At 34.2% G+C, this 19894-nt stretch overlaps 1 protein-coding gene and 1 long non-coding RNA gene across 3 annotated transcripts in view; one reads left to right on the plus strand and one right to left on the minus strand.

Annotated features, from left to right (window-relative positions):
• LOC130358392 (matrix metalloproteinase-18-like) overlaps positions 1-19894 on the minus strand; it is a 41669-nt gene continuing 21775 nt past the window's right edge. The window contains exons 2-11 of the mRNA XM_056561579.1: positions 12383-12553; positions 10189-10433; positions 9403-9551; positions 9194-9319; positions 6297-6458; positions 6083-6200; positions 3974-4107; positions 3721-3877; positions 2070-2173; positions 1-287 (exon numbers count right to left, since the gene is read on the minus strand). Coding sequence (XP_056417554.1) covers positions 187-287; positions 2070-2173; positions 3721-3877; positions 3974-4107; positions 6083-6200; positions 6297-6458; positions 9194-9319; positions 9403-9551; positions 10189-10433; positions 12383-12490 — 1404 coding nt within the window. The 5' untranslated portion in view covers positions 12491-12553 and the 3' untranslated portion in view covers positions 1-186. The remainder of the gene's footprint in view (positions 288-2069; positions 2174-3720; positions 3878-3973; positions 4108-6082; positions 6201-6296; positions 6459-9193; positions 9320-9402; positions 9552-10188; positions 10434-12382; positions 12554-19894) is intronic.
• The window catches only part of LOC130358394 (uncharacterized), a 100519-nt gene continuing 88570 nt past the window's right edge, over positions 7946-19894 (plus strand). For both annotated transcript variants that reach the window (XR_008889505.1, XR_008889506.1), the window contains exons 1-2: positions 7946-8223; positions 12413-12505. This is a non-coding gene — a long non-coding RNA (uncharacterized LOC130358394). The remainder of the gene's footprint in view (positions 8224-12412; positions 12506-19894) is intronic.

The following is a 19894-nucleotide window of genomic DNA, read 5'->3' on the forward strand; positions in this document are numbered from 1 at the left end:
ATACATAGTTTATTATGATATCAATATAAAATATTCAAGTTAAAATAAGAAAATGATATAATATAAATACATTGCTACATACAGCTGCATAGATGTTCTGATAATAAACAGAGTGCAGTATAATGGTCCCATAGACGCTTTCACAGTGACACTACAGTATACAAGCTTTAGTCAAAACCCGTCTTCTTAACATCCCAGCCAGCTGTTACTTTTAAGAACTTGCTGGATTCTCCTGTTCTCAATGCTATATTCATACTGAACCGATTCCTGGAAGAAGTAAAGAAGTCCTGAAAAAAAAAAAAAAAAAAAAAAACATGTAAGCACGTTTTCTATATCTTGCCAATAGGTGGAGTCTTGTTTTGGGTAAAAGGTATCATGGGGTTTCCCTGATGTTACATCACTAATGGTCTTAATGTGACTCCTAGATTCCTGTGATGTCACTACTATCATGATGTCACATTCAGCATACAGTCAATTGATGATGTAGCAATGTGACAGGATGCCACTATAGCTGCATTTTTTTTAAAGATTTATGAGGAATTCACATAGTATGTAACTTTTTGCCCAATATTTAAGGAAAATGGCACCATGCATCAGCAGTTGGGGCTTTATTTGTTTGTTACAGAGCTCCAAATCCTCTACTTCCACTAGGAAGAGCTTATTGCATTAAAATGGGGTAAATGTAAAAAGCTGTGTACAGTGAGCTCCCCCTAGTGGAGGATACAGGCAGGTAAAATGTTATCATTTAAAGGGCTCATCCCATGATTATAATGTGGTGTACAGGAGCAAGGTCACCATGAACACTGTTCGGGTGGCTATTGCCTCAAAGGTTCCCAGCTCAGTCTCAAGTCTATTTTTGTAAATGTTTTGCCATGCAAGTGTATTTTTCTAAATATGTATATGTCTTCTGCATTTATTGAGCAAATACAAGTGTTAGGGGTTAACTGTCTGTACCCAAAATCCTTAAAGGGGTACTCCACTGAAAAAAAAAAAATTCAATCAACTGATGCCAGAAAGTTAAACAGATTTGTAAATTACTTCTAATTAAAAATCTTAACCCTTCCAGTACTTCAAGTTCTTTTCTTTATGAATTTCCTTTCTGTCTGACCACAGTGTTCTCTGCTGACACCTCTGTCCATGTCAGGAACTGTCCAGAGCAGGATAGGTTTGCTATGGGGATTTGCTCAAACTCTGGACAATTCCTAAAATGGACAGAGGTGTCAGCAGAGAGCACTGTGGTCAGACTGAAAAGAAATTCAAAAAGAAAAGAACTTCCTGTGGAGCATACAGCAGCTGATAAGTACTGGAAGGGTTAAGATTTTTAAATAGAAGTCATTTACAAAGCTGTTTATCTTGTAGCCCTTTAACTTCACTGTGGAAAGCTGGTAAACATGTCTCATGTTCACCCTTTAGGCAACTAGGGGCTGCCCTGTTTCCACCCCCGTCCCCACAGAACATCACAGTAGCAGCTCTCACACCTTTAGCGGGAGTCTGCCTCCAACTACAATTTTCCAGGTCTAAACAATCAGCTGCCACCTTTTTTGCGTGTCCCGCTACTGGGGTAGTGCCAACACAAATGGATGGTTTATAGACAAGAGCAAAGCTGGCATTCCCTTTAGCAAAGGACTAGGTATCCTCTGGCCCGCCTGTCTAAAGCGTTTAAGCCAGAATAAAGCTACATTGATCGATATGACTGTAAAATGTCCATATTAGGATTATGTATTATTTTAACTGGACAATCCATAACATTGGCACTATGGACCAATTTCTATAACAGCATTTCCCATCCAGGGTGCCTCCAGCTGTTGCTAAACTACAACTCCCAGCATGCCCAGACAGCCATAGTTTTTGCAACAGCTGCAGGCACGCTGGTTGGGAAACACTGGTCTATAATAGCAAATAGGTGCATCCATGAAAGTAAATGCTGCTAATTCAAATTAGTATCTGAGCTGTACACATATATTCATTTTTGGGTTTTCCAAAAAATCTTTGCATGACCGTGATTTTTGGCAAAGCGGTCAAGAAAAATAACAAGAGATTGGCAACCCCACGTTGGTAGCTATATTTACCTCTGTAATAAAATGCGGCGTTAATGTTTGGTCTCATTCCTGGGAAACCTTTGGCAATGAACTTTGGAAATCCTTCATCTATGGCTTGTTTGTCTTCATCATAGCTGAAAGGGAAAAAGTCATATCAAATTTACAGAGCGGCCAAGAAAAGATCGAAAAAGAAGCAGTTTTAATTATGTTTATGTAACACAAGAAGAATTGTCTCAAAACTGTGCAATTATTTGTGGAAAACAACCATTTATCTCATGTTATCTCATGTTTACTACATAGAAATAATCTGCATTGTCAACAAATGGAATACAGCTTTAAACTATATACATTGCTATGACTGCCTATTAATTCAACTATGAGGTTATGTTACATTTTTCAAATCAGAAATTCCAGAAAGTTAAACAGATTTGTAAATTACTTCTATTAAAAAATCTTAATCCTTCCAGTACTTATCAGCTGTTGTATGCTCCAGAGGAAGTTGTGTAGTTCTTTCCAGTCTGACCACAGTGCTCTCTGCTGACACCTCTGTTCGTGTCAGGAACTGTCCAGAGCAGGAACCAAATACCCATAGCAAACCTATCCTGCTCTGGGCAGTTCCTGACATGGACAGAGGTGTCAGCAGACAGCACTGTAGTCAGACTGAATAGAACTACACAACTTCCTCTGTAGTATACAGCAGCTGATAAGTCTTTCTGGTGGAAATATTTTTTTTCAAATCAACTGGCGCCAGAAAGTTATACAGATTTATAAATTACTTCTATTTAAAAATCTTAATCCTTCCAGTACTTATCAGCTGCTTTATACTACAGAGAAAGGTCATTTCTTTTTTAATTTATTTTCTGTCTGACCACAGTGCTCTCTGCTGACACCTCTGTCCATGTCAGGAACTGTCCAGAGCAGGAGAGGTTTGCTATAGGGATTTGCATGGACAGAGGTGTCAGCAGAGAGCACTGTGGTCAGACAGAAATTCAAAAAGAAAATAATTTTCTCTGTAGTATACAGCAGCTGATAAGTACTGGATGGATTAAGATTTTTAAATAGAAGTAATTTACAAATCTGTAAATTGGGAGAGTGGGAGTTATTGCACCCACTCAAAGGAACCCCAAGCCCCATTTGAGGACCCCTTCCCTTCTTCGGCAAACAAACGCCATGCATGCAGTCAATTGGTGCCTCTTGGTCAACTAGGCCAATTGCCATAATTTACAGTACATGGCATTCCATGTTACAAAGTGATGACCCATACAGGAATGGAAACTGGCCTATTGTTCACACAGTGTAAAATGAGTAATAAAATCAAGTACTAAAAAAATGGCAGTATATTTGCTAAATAATGTGTTCTATGAAAGTCTAAGGAAATCGGTTTGTATAAAAAACATCTACCGTAATTCCAAATGACCATTAAAATAATGAGCATGCTCCTTATTTGTGATCAGAAATAAGAGGTAACGTCAGGAATAGCAAAATTCCGACCGTAAAACAGGAAAACATTTCTATAAAAATTTGAGGAAAAAAATATTTCTTCAACTTTGCTTAGAAAAACATTTGTATTTTATATGGCTACAAATATGACCAAAGGTAAGAGTATTGAAACCAATGTCACTATTTTCGACATTTTAAGAAGCCTCCCATTTTGATAATGGATTCCCAATGGGATTCTTACCTGTAATATTTATTCTTCACGAAGAAGAAAGTTTTGCCCAAGTGCTCGACATGAACGGCTGCATCAATTTTCTTAACGTTTTTGGGAAATCCAAGTTTGGTGATGCTCCTGGGCCCTTGAGACACCTCAAATCCATCGAGAGTCCAATATTTGTTTCCTGGAGTCAAGATAGAAAATTACGGTATGAGAAATGAAATAATGTAAAAATACACGTCACCTTTTATCACATCTGGTAATAAAACATTTCTGTTACCTTTAAACACTAGAACTTCCCCAGTATTTGGATTCTCATAGGCGGCATCAATGTCATTTGGTAAAGATGGCCACAAATTCTGGATGAAGAGTAAGTCGGACTCTCCCTCCCGAGGATGCTTGCGGAGTATGAACCTAAGAAATAAGGACAAAGACTTATAAAACAAAAAGATTGGGTAGGTTAAAGGGGTACTCCGGTGGAAATTGTTTTTCTAATTAACTGGTACCAGAAAGTGAAACAGATTTGTAAATTACTTCTATGTAAAAATCCTAATTCTTCCAGTACTTATCAGCTTCTGTATACTACAGAGGATAGTTATACAGTTATTTAGTTATACAGTTATATAGTTATTTTCTGTCTGACCACAGTGCTCTCTGCTGACACCTCTGTCCATGTTAGGAACTGTCCAGAGCAGGAGAGGTTTGCTATGGTGATTTGTTCCTGCTCTGGACAGTTCCTGACATGGACAGAGGTGTCAGCAGAGAGCACTGTGGTCAAAAAGAAAATAACTTTACAACTTCCTCTGTAGTATACAGCATTTGAGAAGTACTGGAAGGATTAAGATTTTTATATAGAAGTCATTTACATATCTGTTTAACTTTTTGGCACCAGTTGATTTTAAAAAATTTCTTTCCACCGGAGTACCCCTTAAATTTTTTTTACTTGATTGTGATAAGAGTCCCAACCGTCTAGGTCAGTGGTCTCAAACTGTGGCCTACCAGTTGTTGCAAAACTTCAACTCCCAGAATGCCGGACAGCCAACGGCTGTCCGGCATTCTGGGAGTTGAAGTTTTGCAACAACTGGTAGGCCACAGTTTGAGACCACTGCTCTAGGTCAACGTTCATAACTAGTGTTGCTCGCGAATATTCGCAATGCGAATTTTATTCACGAATATTGCATATTCGCGAATTCGCGAATATTCGCGAATATTCGCGAATATAGCGCTATATATTCGTAATTCCGAATATTCGTTTTTTTTTTTTTTTTTTTCACAGTCCACATCACAGTGATCATCCCTCTCTGCTTCCAGCTTGTGTGGTGTAAAGAAGGCTCTAATACTACTGTGTGAGACTGATGTGCGAATTTTCGCATATGCGAAAATTTGCATATGCTGATTTTCGCATACGCGAATTTACGCTTATGCTAATTTTTGTATATGCGAATTTTCGCATATGTTAATTTTCGCATGCGCGACTTTTCGCATATGCAAAAATAAAACGAGAATATTACGAATATGCGAATATTCGCGAATATATAACGAATATTCGTCCATATATTCACGAATATTCGCGAATTCGAATATGGCCTATGCCGCTCAACACTATTCATAACTCATAGCCAGTTTTACTGTAGTGATAACTTTCCACCTCTTTGAGAAGACCACCCCCTCCAGACTAGATCTTCTGAGACAAAATTCCAGTCCACCCTTATGTATACCGGCCATCTTCTTTGAGAGGACCATTCCCCTAGAAGGCCACCTTGTAATACAATTTTGGGTAATCTCAAAGTGCTTTCACTAAATCAATAGAGACCAATGCCAGCCATGTAAACTTCCAAAAGCCTTCATTTCCCATTCCTGGACCCTTTATACTCATGCATGCCCTAAAACCACTTTTTTAATTTTTTAATTTTCCTGAAATCATACAAATGTTTCATAGAACTTTACGGCCATATTCAGTATTGCTTTCCAGTATGGCACAAGGTCAAAAGCCTTGGTATTGTACTTTATTGCTCTAATCCAGTGGTCTACAACAAAACTGGTCAACAACAAAAGTGGTTTTACAACATCTTGAGGGCCACAGTTTGCATACCACTGATCTTAAAGGGGTATTTTACTGGCCGGTGTTCAGAACATTTAGTTCTGAAAGCTGTGTGTGCTGTGGGGGGTCGGTCACGCCCCCTCGTGATGTCAGGCCATGCCCACTGGCGGCAGTCACACCCTCTCCCATAGACTTGCATTGAGGGGGCTTGACATCACGAGGGGGCGTGGCTGACCCCCACAGCGTGAACACATCGTTCGGAACTAAATGTTCCGAACGCTGGCCAGTGGAGTACCCCTTTAACCAATAAAAGACCTAACTGTAGAAGAAAGCTTTACCACAACGTACCTGCTTACAAAGAAGAAAAGTTCTCCTCGAAGAGTGGTCACAGCATCAATGGCAATGTTGGGGTCACATTTAGATGGTGTGGAAGGTCCAGTTGGCTGTATGGGGTTTGATGTCTTTCCTAAAATATATATTTATAGATAGATTTATAGTCTATAGAATCAAGACGAGTAGCAGCATTGGTCGGGAATAGATGGACGAGTGACATTTTTCTTACCGTAAAGATACTGGATGGCATCAATGTCATCTTGAGGAAGTCGGAAATGATCAGGGTCAGTGTTTGGGTAAGTGGGATACATAAGAGCTCCTTGGTCATTGGAGTGATGGAGGCCAAGAGCGTGACCAAATTCATGAGCTGCCACCAGAAACAAATTGTACTCTAGAAAATAAAATGATGAAAAAATGGTTATTACCAAGGTGATCGCGCTGATAACCCCCCGCTGACGGATATATTTTACAATACATTGTAGTTTTCTGTCACTACAGAATCTACAGTAAGATTTGCTGAGCCCAGAACATCTTGTAAAATTCGTTCCACTTTCCAATTGTTCTGATTCCACAGAAAAGTCTGGAATGAGACTCTTCTGACTAGGAGCACACAGAATTAAAGGGGTATTCCGGTGAAAAACTATTTTTTTCATATCAACTGGCTCCAGAAAGTTAAACAGATTTGTAAATTACTTCTATTAAAAAATCTTAATCCTACCAGTATTTATCAGCTGCTGAAGTTGAGTTGTTCTTTTCTGTCTGACAACAGTGCTCTCTGCTGACACCTTAGTCTGTCTCAGGAACTGTCCAGAGTAGCAGCAAATCCCCATAGCAAACCTCTCCTGCTCTGGACAGTTCCTGAGATAGACAGAAGTGTCAGCAGAGAGCACTGTGGTCAGACAGAAAAGAAAAATTCAACTTCAGCAGCTGATAAGTACTGGTAGGGTTAAGATGTTTTAATGGAAGTAATTTACAAATCTGTATAACTTTCTGAAGTTGATATAAAAAAAAAATTTGTTTTTCACTGCAATACCCCTTTAAGCTGCATTGAACTTAAAGGGGTACTCCGGTGGAAAACTTTTTTTTTTTTTCTAATGAACTGGTGCCAGAAAGTTGAACAGATTTGTAAATTACTTCTATTAAAAAATCTTTACCCTTCCTGTACTTTTTAGCAGCTGTATACTACAGAGGAAATTCTGTTCTCTTTGAATTTCTTTTTTGTCTTGTCCACAGTGCTCTCTGCTGAAACCTGATGCCTGTATCAGGAACTGTCCAGAGCAGGAGAAAATCCCCATAGCAAACCTATGCTGCTCTGAACAGTTCCTGACACTGACAGAGGTGTCAGTAGAGAGCACTGCGGACAAGACAAAAACGAAATTCAAAAAGAACAGAATTTCCTCGGTAGCATACAGCTGCTAAAAAGTACAGGAAGGGTAAAGATTTTTTAATAGAAGCAATTTATAAATCTGTTAAACTTACTGGCACCAGTTGACTTATAAAGTCTTAAAAATGTTTTCCATCGGAGTACCCCTTTAAGTGCTAGATCGATCTTTTTTAGTTTTTTTTGTTTATTTTGAACTGGTGCATACCAGCTTTTTCCGGGGAACCGTGAAGAAGGCGGAAAGACTTTTACAATGCTAAAAGATGCAATGTCCAATTCATGGGATTTGGGATTTAAAAATTGTACTGTAGGTTCACTCAGCTCTAATCATTAGGAAATGCTATTAGTGTTTGATGGGATAGAAAAATGGGATAGAAAAATGAACAGCAGAATGATAGACCATGACCAGTGGTCTCAAACTGTGGCCCTCCAGATGTTGCAAAACTTCAACTCCCAGCATGCCCGGACAGCCGTTGGCTGTCCGGGCATGCTGGGAGTTTAAGTTTTGCAACATCTGGAGAGCCACAGTTTGAGACCACTGCCATGACAATTCATTAGCCCCTCTACAGCAGTCTATTCTGGGTGCGTCTTCATTTGGCAAAATTGTAACAGCCGAAATCAGGGCAAGGCCAGGAGAGCCTCCAAAATACCCGCCATATATGTGGAAGTACATTGTACACCCATCCATATCAGCAATGAAGAAAACCCAAGCTGGAGCGCCACAACCTGTGCTGGCCCCCAACGACCGAACATTGATGGCCTACTCTAAGGATAGGTACCTAATGCATAAGTCTCTGAAAACTTTATATAGGGGGGAGATTTATCAAAACCAGTGCAGAGGCAAAGTTGCCCAGTTGCCCATAGCAACCAGTCAGATCGCTTCTTTCATTCTTAACAAGGCCTGTGAAAAACGAAAGAAGCGATCCGATTGGTTGCTATGGGCAACTTTGCCTCTGGACAGGTTTTGATAAATCTCCCCCTATGTGCTTAAACAGGGACGTGCACACATAGGGGGAGATTTATCAAAACCTGTCCAGAGCAAAAGTTGCTGAGTTGCCCATAGCAACCAATCAGAAAGCTTCTTTCACTTTTTAAAAGGCCCTTTTAAAAATGAAAGCAGTGATCTGATTGGTTGCTATGGGCAACTCAGCAACTTTTCCTCTGGACAGGTTTTGATAAATCTCCCCCTTAGACTCAAAAGGGGGCTTGAGCCCCTGCTCTTTTAATGTAGCTACCCTATAATACCTTCACTGACTGGAGCCTCCGTGGGGTGATGCAGGTCTTATTCAGCTGACATCATTGCCAGGGGTCCCTTACCTCAGGAAATTTTTTTTATTAGAAGTTCCCCCCAAAATGTCTGTGCTCATTCCTGTACTTTAAAGGGGTTCTCCGTCCCTAAAACATCTTATCCCCTATCCAAAGGATAGGGGATAAGATGTCTGACCGTGGGTTTCCCACTGCGGGGGTCCCATGACGTCACGCCACCATCCATAGGCTTGCATAGTGGGGGTGGGGCGTGACGTCACACGGGGGCGGAGTCATGAAGTCATGATACTCCGGCCTCGTGGTCGTCACACAGCAGATTCTGAGCTGGCAGCGTGGCGTGCAGCTCCCCAAGGTGGGTGCTGAATGCAAGATCCTTTGGATAGGGGATAAGATGTCTTAGGGCCGGAGTATCCCTTTTACCTACAGTAGAACTTCAAATTCTCTATAAACGTATGTAAAAAAAAAAAAAAAAAACTTACGTTCGCTGTTTTTTGTAAATGTCTCGGCCTCATCAAAGTGAGTATCCCCCCCAATATGAGGCCCAGGCTGAAAAGCATGAGCTAACACTCCATCAGGTCCATCAAACGGACTGTTATCATTGTGATCTATAACATAAGAAGACACATATTAGTATTGGGGATCATAACACAAAGAGATCCCAGTCATACCCATAAATGATCATTTTTACCTCCACTAACAAATTTGATCTCAATATCACATTCTCCTTCGTAGACCCTGGTGAAGGTGAGTGGGGCCACATCACTCCAGACTTTGAATGCTCTCCGGATGGAGGACTCCACATCAGCTTGTGGCATGTCGGGTGTGAAATTCACAATTCTAAAATGGATAAATGACAATTATTTAGTTTAGAGTATACATTATCAGGGCTTAGTTGCTTTCATCAGATACATACATAAATAGTGTAAAAGTAAACATGCTATACTCACCCCCTTGCAGCTGCCGCACCAGTGCTCCCTGTCCTCTGGTGGTATCCACTTCTTCTTGGTTCAGTGTCTTCCCAACCTCACCGGACCAGCCCACTCCACCAGTCTGTGACTGATAGGCTGAGTGGGCAGGTGCTAAGGGGTTGGGACAATACAGAACCCGTAGGATGGGGAAACCAGTAGGGACCAGGAGCATTGGCGTAGCAGTTGTGGAGGTGAGTAGAGTACATTAAATTTTTTTTTTTTTTTTTTTGCACCACCCCCGGTCAAGGTGCAAATTTTTGTTTTGACTGGACAACCTCTATGACATGTATTTGACAGAGAAGTGAGCAACTACAAAGAGAGCCCCTAGTTTTGGAGGACCCAGCATGTCCGTGCATTACATGAACAGCCCATTAATATCATTGAGAATAATGTACTACTTCATTTCGCCTTTGGAGGCGCTGCAGGGCAATTGAACACTAGTTTCCTACCTACAGATTACAGCTGATCACACAAAACACCAGTTATCTCACATAGCAAATGCTTACTTGTAGGTGATGTCATTTTTCTGCCAGGCAGAACTTTTGGGGACTGTGTTGTATTCACCGATGTCATAAACACCACAACGAGGTTTCTCCATCACTTCTATAGTCTTCTTGTCCAGTTTTCCCGTCACTTCCAGACCAAAGAACTGTTGCATTTCTTGAAGCTTCTTAACAAATGGATTATTATTCTTATTTCTTCCTACTGGTCTTCCAGTGGTTTTTAGATCATAGAATTTCTCCAGGTATTTCTGTGGAATTAGAAATGTGGAAAATATTTAGTGCGTAGATAAGGCTACAATATAGGATGAGATTACACACATAGCATTATGTGCTAGTCTAGATCTAGTTATGTGCTCAGTGTCTTAAGCTAACCCTTGTATAATTAAAATAGATAGATATGAGATAGATAGATAGATAGATATGAGACAGATAGATATGAGATAGATAGATAGATAGATATGAGATAGATAGATATGAGACAGATAGATATGAGATAGATAGATATGAGATAGATAGATATGAGACAGATAGATATGAGATATGAGATAGATAGATAGATAGATAGATATGAGATAGATAGATAGATATGAGATAGATAGATAGATAGATAGATAGATATGAGATAGATAGATAGATAGATATGAGATAGATAGATATGAGATAGATGGATATGAGACAGATAGATAGATATGAGATAGATAGATAGGTAGATATGAGATAGATAGATAGATAGATATGAGATAGATAGATAGATAGATATGAGATAGATAGATATGAGATAGATGGATATGAGACAGATAGATAGATATGAGATAGATAGATATGAGACAGATAGATATGAGATAGATAGATATGAGATAGATAGATATGAGACAGATAGATATGAGATATGAGATAGATAGATAGATAGATAGATATGAGATAGATAGATAGATATGAGATAGATAGATAGATAGATAGATAGATAGATAGATATGAGATAGATAGATAGATAGATATGAGATAGATATGAGATAGATGGATATGAGACAGATAGATAGATATGAGATAGATAGATAGGTAGATATGAGATAGATAGATAGATAGATATGAGATAGATAGATAGATAGATATGAGATAGATAGATATGAGATAGATGGATATGAGACAGATAGATAGATATGAGATAGATAGATATGAGACAGATAGATATGAGATAGATAGATATGAGATAGATAGATATGAGACAGATAGATATGAGATATGAGATAGATAGATAGATAGATAGATAGATAGATATGAGATAGATAGATAGATATGAGATAGATAGATAGATAGATAGATAGATATGAGATAGATAGATAGATAGATATGAGATAGATAGATATGAGACAGATAGATATGAGATAGATAGATAGATAGATAGATATGAGATACATAGATATGAGACAGATAGATATGAGATAGATAGATATGAGATAGATAGATATGAGACAGATAGATATGAGATATGAGATAGATAGATAGATAGATATGAGATAGATAGATAGATATGAGATAGATAGATAGATAGATAGATATGAGATAGATAGATAGATATGAGATAGATAGATATGAGATAGATGGATATGAGACAGATAGATAGATATGAGATAGATAGATAGGTAGATATGAGATAGATAGATAGATAGATATGAGATAGATAGATAGATAGATATGAGATAGATAGATATGAGATAGATAGATGTGATAAATAGATAGATATGTTATAGATAGATTTGAGATAGATATGAGATAGATAGATAGATAGATAGATATGAGATAGATAGATAGATAGATAGATAGATATGAGATAGATAGATAGATATGAGATAGATAGATAGATAGATATGAGATAGATAGATAGATAGATAGATAGATATGAGATAGAAAGATATGAGATAGATAGATATGATATAGATAGATATGAGATAGATATGAGATAGATAGATAGATATGAGATAGATAGATAGATAGATAGATAGATAGATATGAGATAGATAATAGATAGATATGAGATAGATAGATAGATATGAGATAGATAGATAGATATGAGATAGATAGATAGATATGAGATAGATAGATAGATATGAGATAGATAGATAGATATGAGATAGATATGATATATATAAATAGATAGATATAATATAAGACGTATAGTAGCATGCAGTATATTTACCTCTGCCATTTTTGCATATTTGTTGTCCAGATCTTCCTGAGGGGCGGCAGGGTAGGCAGCAGACAGAGCCGCCCAGGACAGCAGCAGGAGGACAGGCAGACAGGACATGTTGCTGTAGCTCAGGTTGGAGTCGGATACTCTTCAGGCATGGAGTCCGCCTTTATATAGCCCCTGGATGTCTCATAAAACATGAGTCATATTAGACTTTCTTAATTACTGTGGCAAATGTGGCTGTGCTCCAGCAATGTGACACAACAGCATTAGGTAATACTACACAATCCCTGTGTACACTGTGTATGACAGGAAACTCAGCGCCCCAAGCCTTCCAGGTATTTGTGTCAGGCAGACTATTCCCACCGCAGAGGTTACTGTGACCCACGTGCGGGGTGGGGGAGACATGTAAGATCCTATTTTTTTCCCAATGAATTTCAGCTTGAACCTGCTAGAGGACTCACTTGGGAAAACCCTTGGTTGCAGAGTCATTTATTGCAGGAAGGCAAATGGGTTTGTTGGGTTAAAGAAAAGAAAATATATTGGGGGAGATTTATCAAAACCTGTGCAAAGGAAAGTTCTCTGGACAGGTTTGGATAAATCTCCCCCATTGGGTGTTTTTGTAGGGATCTGGATCGTTACTAAGGAGAAATGTTAAAATGATGGGGGGTATTTATGAAGCATTTTACCCAGGTTTTCTTGGCAAAATTTTTCTCAATATTTTGGCACAGTGTGTTTTTTTTGCGACTTTTCCTGCAACTTTTTATTTACCTGTGTTTTGGTTTGTTGCAGTGGTAGACATGTTTTTGGTAGATTTTTGCAGTGGTCAGGGATTTATGAAAATGCGACTTTTTTAAAAAGTCGCCTACTGTGGCGCAACCCACCAAAACAGGTGCTAATCACCACCGAATAAAAAAGCACTTACAAACTAACTGTGGACAGCGTTATTAAAAAGTCGCATATTTGTCGCATAGATTAAAAAGTAGAAGCAGAAGAAGGGGAAAATGTATTAAATATTCCAAAAAATTGAAGACCCTATCCTTGAAGCTGTCCATGTCGAACCTCAGAACCTGAGGCTACTAGAGCATCCTACTATGGGCCAGTGCAACCCCGGATCAGGCATGAAAATTGGATTATACACATATCATATACTATTGGATTATACACATATATACTATTGGATTATACACATATCATATACTATTGGATTATACACATATCATATACTATTGGATTATACACATATACACTATTGGATTATATACATATCATATACTATTGGATTATACACATATCATATACTATTGGATTATACATATATCATATACTATTGGATTATACACATATATACTATTGGATTATACACATATCATATACTATTGGATTATACACATATCATATACTATTGGATTATACACATATCATATACTATTGGATTATACACATATCATATACTATTGGATTATACATATATCATATACTATTGGATTATACACATATCATATACTATTGGATTATACATATATCATATACTATTGGATTATACACATATATACTATTGGATTATACACATATCATATACTATTGGATTATACATATACTATTGGATTATACACATATATACTATTGGATTATACATATATCATATACTATTGGATTATACACATATCATATACTATTGGATTATACACATATCATATACTATTGGATTATACACATATATACTATTGGATTATACACATATCATATACTATTGGATTATACACATATCATATACTATTGGATTATACACATATACACCATTGGATTATATACATATCATATACTATTGGATTATACACATATCATATACTATTGGATTATACATATATCATATACTATTGGATTATACACATATCATATACTATTGGATTATACACATATCATATACTATTGGATTATACATATATCATATACTATTGGATTATACACATATCATATACTATTGGATTATACATATATCATATACTATTGGATTATACACATATATACTATTGGATTATACACATATCATATACTATTGGATTATACATATATCATATACTATTGGATTATACACATATATACTATTGGATTATACATATATCATATACTATTGGATTATACACATATCATATACTATTGGATTATACACATATATACTATTGGATTATACACATATCATATACTATTGGATTATACACATATCATAATACTATTGGATTATACATATATCATATACTATTGGATTATACATATATCATATACTATTGGATTATACACATATCATATACTATTGGATTATACATATATCATATACTATTGGATTATACATATATCATATACTATTGGATTATACACATATATACTATTGGATTATACACATATCATATACTATTGGATTATACATAAATCATATACCATTGGATTATACACATATCATATACTATTGGATTATACATATATCATATACTATTGGTTTATACACATATATACTATTGGATTATACACATATCATATACTATTGGATTATACATATATCATATACTATTGGATTATACACATATATACTATTGGATTATACATATATCATATACTATTGGATTATACACATATCATATACTATTGGATTATACACATATATACTATTGGATTATACACATATCATATACTATTGGATTATACACATATCATATACTATTGGATTATACATATATCATATACTATTGGATTATACATATATCATATACTATTGGATTATACACATATCATATACTATTGGATTATACATATATCATATACTATTGGATTATACATATATCATATACTATTGGATTATACATATATCATATACTATTGGATTATACACATATCATATACTATTGGATTATACACATATCATATACTATTGGATTATACACATATCATATACTATTGGATTATACACATATATACTATTGGATTATACATATATCATATTCTATTGGATTATACACATATCATATACTATTGGATTATACATATATCATATACTATTGGATTATACACATATCATATACTATTGGATTATACACATATCATATACTATTGGATTATACACATATCATATACTATTGGATTATACACAAATATACTATTGGATTATACACATATCATATACTATTGGATTATACACATATCATATACTATTGGATTATACACATATCATATACTATTGGATTATATACATATCATATACTATTGGATTATACACATTTCATATACTATTGGATTATACATATATCATATACTATTGGATTATACACATATATACTATTGGATTATACACATATCATATACTATTGGATTATACACATATCATATACTATTGGATTATACATATATCATATACTATTGGATTATACACATATCATATACTATTGGATTATACATATATCATATACTATTGGATTATACACATATATACTATTGGATTATACACATATCATATACTATTGGATTATACATATATCATATACTATTGGATTATACACATATATACTATTGGATTATACATATATCATATACTATTGGATTATACACATATCATATACTATTGGATTATACACATATCATATACTATTGGATTATACACATATATACTATTGGATTATACACATATCATATACTATTGGATTATACACATATATACTATTGGATTATATACATATCATATACTATTGGATTATACACATATCATATACTATTGGATTATACATATATCATATACTATTGGATTATACACATATATACTATTGGATTATACACATATCATATACTATTGGATTATACACATATCATATACTATTGGATTATACATATATCATATACTATTGGATTATACACATATCATATACTATTGGATTATACATATATCATATACTATTGGATTATACACATATATACTATTGGATTATACACATATCATATACTATTGGATTATACATATAGCATATACTATTGGATTATACACATATATACTATTGGATTATACATATATCATATACTATTGGATTATACACATATCATATACTATTGGATTATACACATATATACTATTGGATTATACACATATCATATACTATTGGATTATACACATATCATATACTATTGGATTATACATATATCATATACTATTGGATTATACATATATCATATACTATTGGATTATACACATATCATATACTATTGGATTATACAGATATCATATACTATTGGATTATACATATATCATATACTATTGGATTATACATATATCATATACTATTGGATTATACACATATCATATACTATTGGATTATACATATATCATATACTATTGGATTATACACATATCATATACTATTGGATTATACATATATCATATACTATTGGATAATACACATATATACTATTGGATTATATACATATCATATACTATTGGATTATACATATATCATATACTATTGGATTATACACATATATACTATTGGATTATACATATATCATATACTATTGGATTATACACATATCATATACTATTGGATTATACACATATATACTATTGGATTATACACATATCATATACTATTGGATTATACACATATCATATACTATTGGATTATACATATATCATATACTATTGGATTATACATATATCATATACTATTGGATTATACACATATCATATACTATTGGATTATACATATATCCTATACTATTGGATTATACATATATCATATACTATTGGATTATACATATATCATATACTATTGGATTATACACATATCATATACTATTGGATTATACACATATCATATACTATTGGATTATTTACATATCATATACTATTGGATTATACACATATCATATACTATTGGATTATTTACATATCATATACTATTGGATTATACACATATCATATACTATTGGATTATACACATATATACTATTGGATTATACACATATCATATTCTATTGGATTATACACATATCATATACTATTGGATTATACATATATCATATACTATTGGATTATACACATATCATATTCTATTGGATTATACACATATCATATACTATTGGATTATACATATATCATATACTATTGGATTATACACATATCATATACTATTGGATTATACACATATCATATACTATTGGATTATACACATATCATATACTATTGGATTATACACATATCATATTCTATTGGATTATACACATATCATATACTATTGGATTATACACATATCATATACTATTGGATTATACACATATCATATACTATTGGATTATACACATATCATATACTATTGGATTATACACATATCATATACTATTGGATTATACACATATCATATACTATTGGATTATACACATATCATATACTATTGGATTATACATATATCATATACTATTGGATTATACACATATATACTATTGGATTATACACATATATACTATTGGATTATACACATATCATATACTATTGGATTATACACATATCATATACTATTGGATTATACACATATCATATACTATTGGATTATACATATATCATATACTATTGGATTATACACATATCATATACTATTGGATTATACACATATCATATACTATTGGATTATACACATATCATATACTATTGGATTATACACATATCATATACTATTGGATTATACACATATCATATACTATTGGATTATACACATATCATATACTATTGGATTATACACATATCATATACTATTGGATTATACACATATCATATACTATTGGATTATACACATATCATATACTGTTGGATTATACATATATATACTATTGGATTATACACATATCATATACTATTGGATTATACACATATCATATACTATTGGATTATACACATATCATATACTATTGGATTATACACATATCATATACTATTGGATTATACACATATCATATACTATTGGATTATACATATATCATATACTATTGGATTATACACATATCATATACTATTGGATTATACACATATCATATACTATTGGATTATACACATATCATATATTATTGGATTATACATATATCATATACTATTGGATTATACACATATCATATACTATTGGATTATACACATATCATATACTATTGGATTATACACATATCATATACTATTGGATTATACACATATCATATACTATTGGATTATACACTTATACACTTATCATATACTATTGGATTATACACATATCATATACTATTGGATTATACACATATCATATACTATTGGATTATACATTTATCTCACACTACTGGCATTAGATGTCTACATTCTTCCATATAGCGATCTGCTGTGTCCATTTGTTGCTGGATCCTCAAACGCCAGATACTTCTATCTTTGTCGCCAATAGTCCCTAATATACTTTCTTTTTTTTCTTTTTTTTATTACCACCACATATTACAAAAAAAAAAGAATAATACAATATTTTATACAATTTTTTTCTTTTTTTTTTTTTTTTACCCTCCTCCCACCCATCCCCCCACCCTTATCCCCCTAGAGGAAGAAGAAGAAGAAGAAAAGAGGAAGAAAAATAAATAAATAAATAAATAAATAAATAAAAAGGAAGAAGGAAAAGGTCAAAAATGTCTTATCGGACCCCGCAGCTCAGCTTTTTAGTTCTCTTTATCTCAATTCTATATTCCCTCCTCACCCCCTCCCTCCATTGATGCACACTCGGGCCTGTTACAGATATCCACTGTTTTACTATAATTAATCTGGCATAAAAAAGTGACCTTTGAATTTTTTTTCCCCAATCCCTTTTTATTTCTGTCCCAATATCACCTCCCAGGATCGCATTTATTGGTGTTAATTTTATTCTAATCTTCCAACTTTTCTCAACTAATTGTATAACTTCTCCCCAAAATGTCTTTATTTCTGGACATGTCCAAAGCATATGCAACAATCCTGCCTCTTCCTGCCCACATTTTGAGCAGGCACTCGAGTTCTTTTTACCTATTTTATACAAAACGAGAGGTGTATAGTACAACCTATAAACTATATTAAACTGTATCACCCTATGATTCGCATTTAATGGAATAACATTAATTCTTTCGTGTATTTTTCCCCACTGTGCTTCTTCTATCTCACCCAATTCTTTTTGCCATATTTTTCTACTGTGATGATTTCTCTTTAATATAGAATATGTATTAAGTGCTCTATATACCTTTGACAACTCTTTTTTTCCCATCTCTATATTCACCATCTTATCACAAAAACGACCTTTTACTATTTCTACTTTCTTCCCCTTATCTACCGTATCTTTTACTATACCTCCTAATCTCATATATTCCAACCATGTCCCAACCCCAACTTCTCTACCCTTTTTTAACTCTTCCCATGTGTTAATCTTCCCTTCCTTATATATATATCCCCTATTTTATTCACCCCCCATTGCGCTAGTGTTCGAAATTCTAATCTATTTATTTCCTCTACTG

The sequence above is a fragment of the Hyla sarda genome, chromosome 2 (assembly GCF_029499605.1).
Source record: "Hyla sarda isolate aHylSar1 chromosome 2, aHylSar1.hap1, whole genome shotgun sequence".
NCBI lineage: Eukaryota > Metazoa > Chordata > Amphibia > Anura > Hylidae > Hyla > Hyla sarda.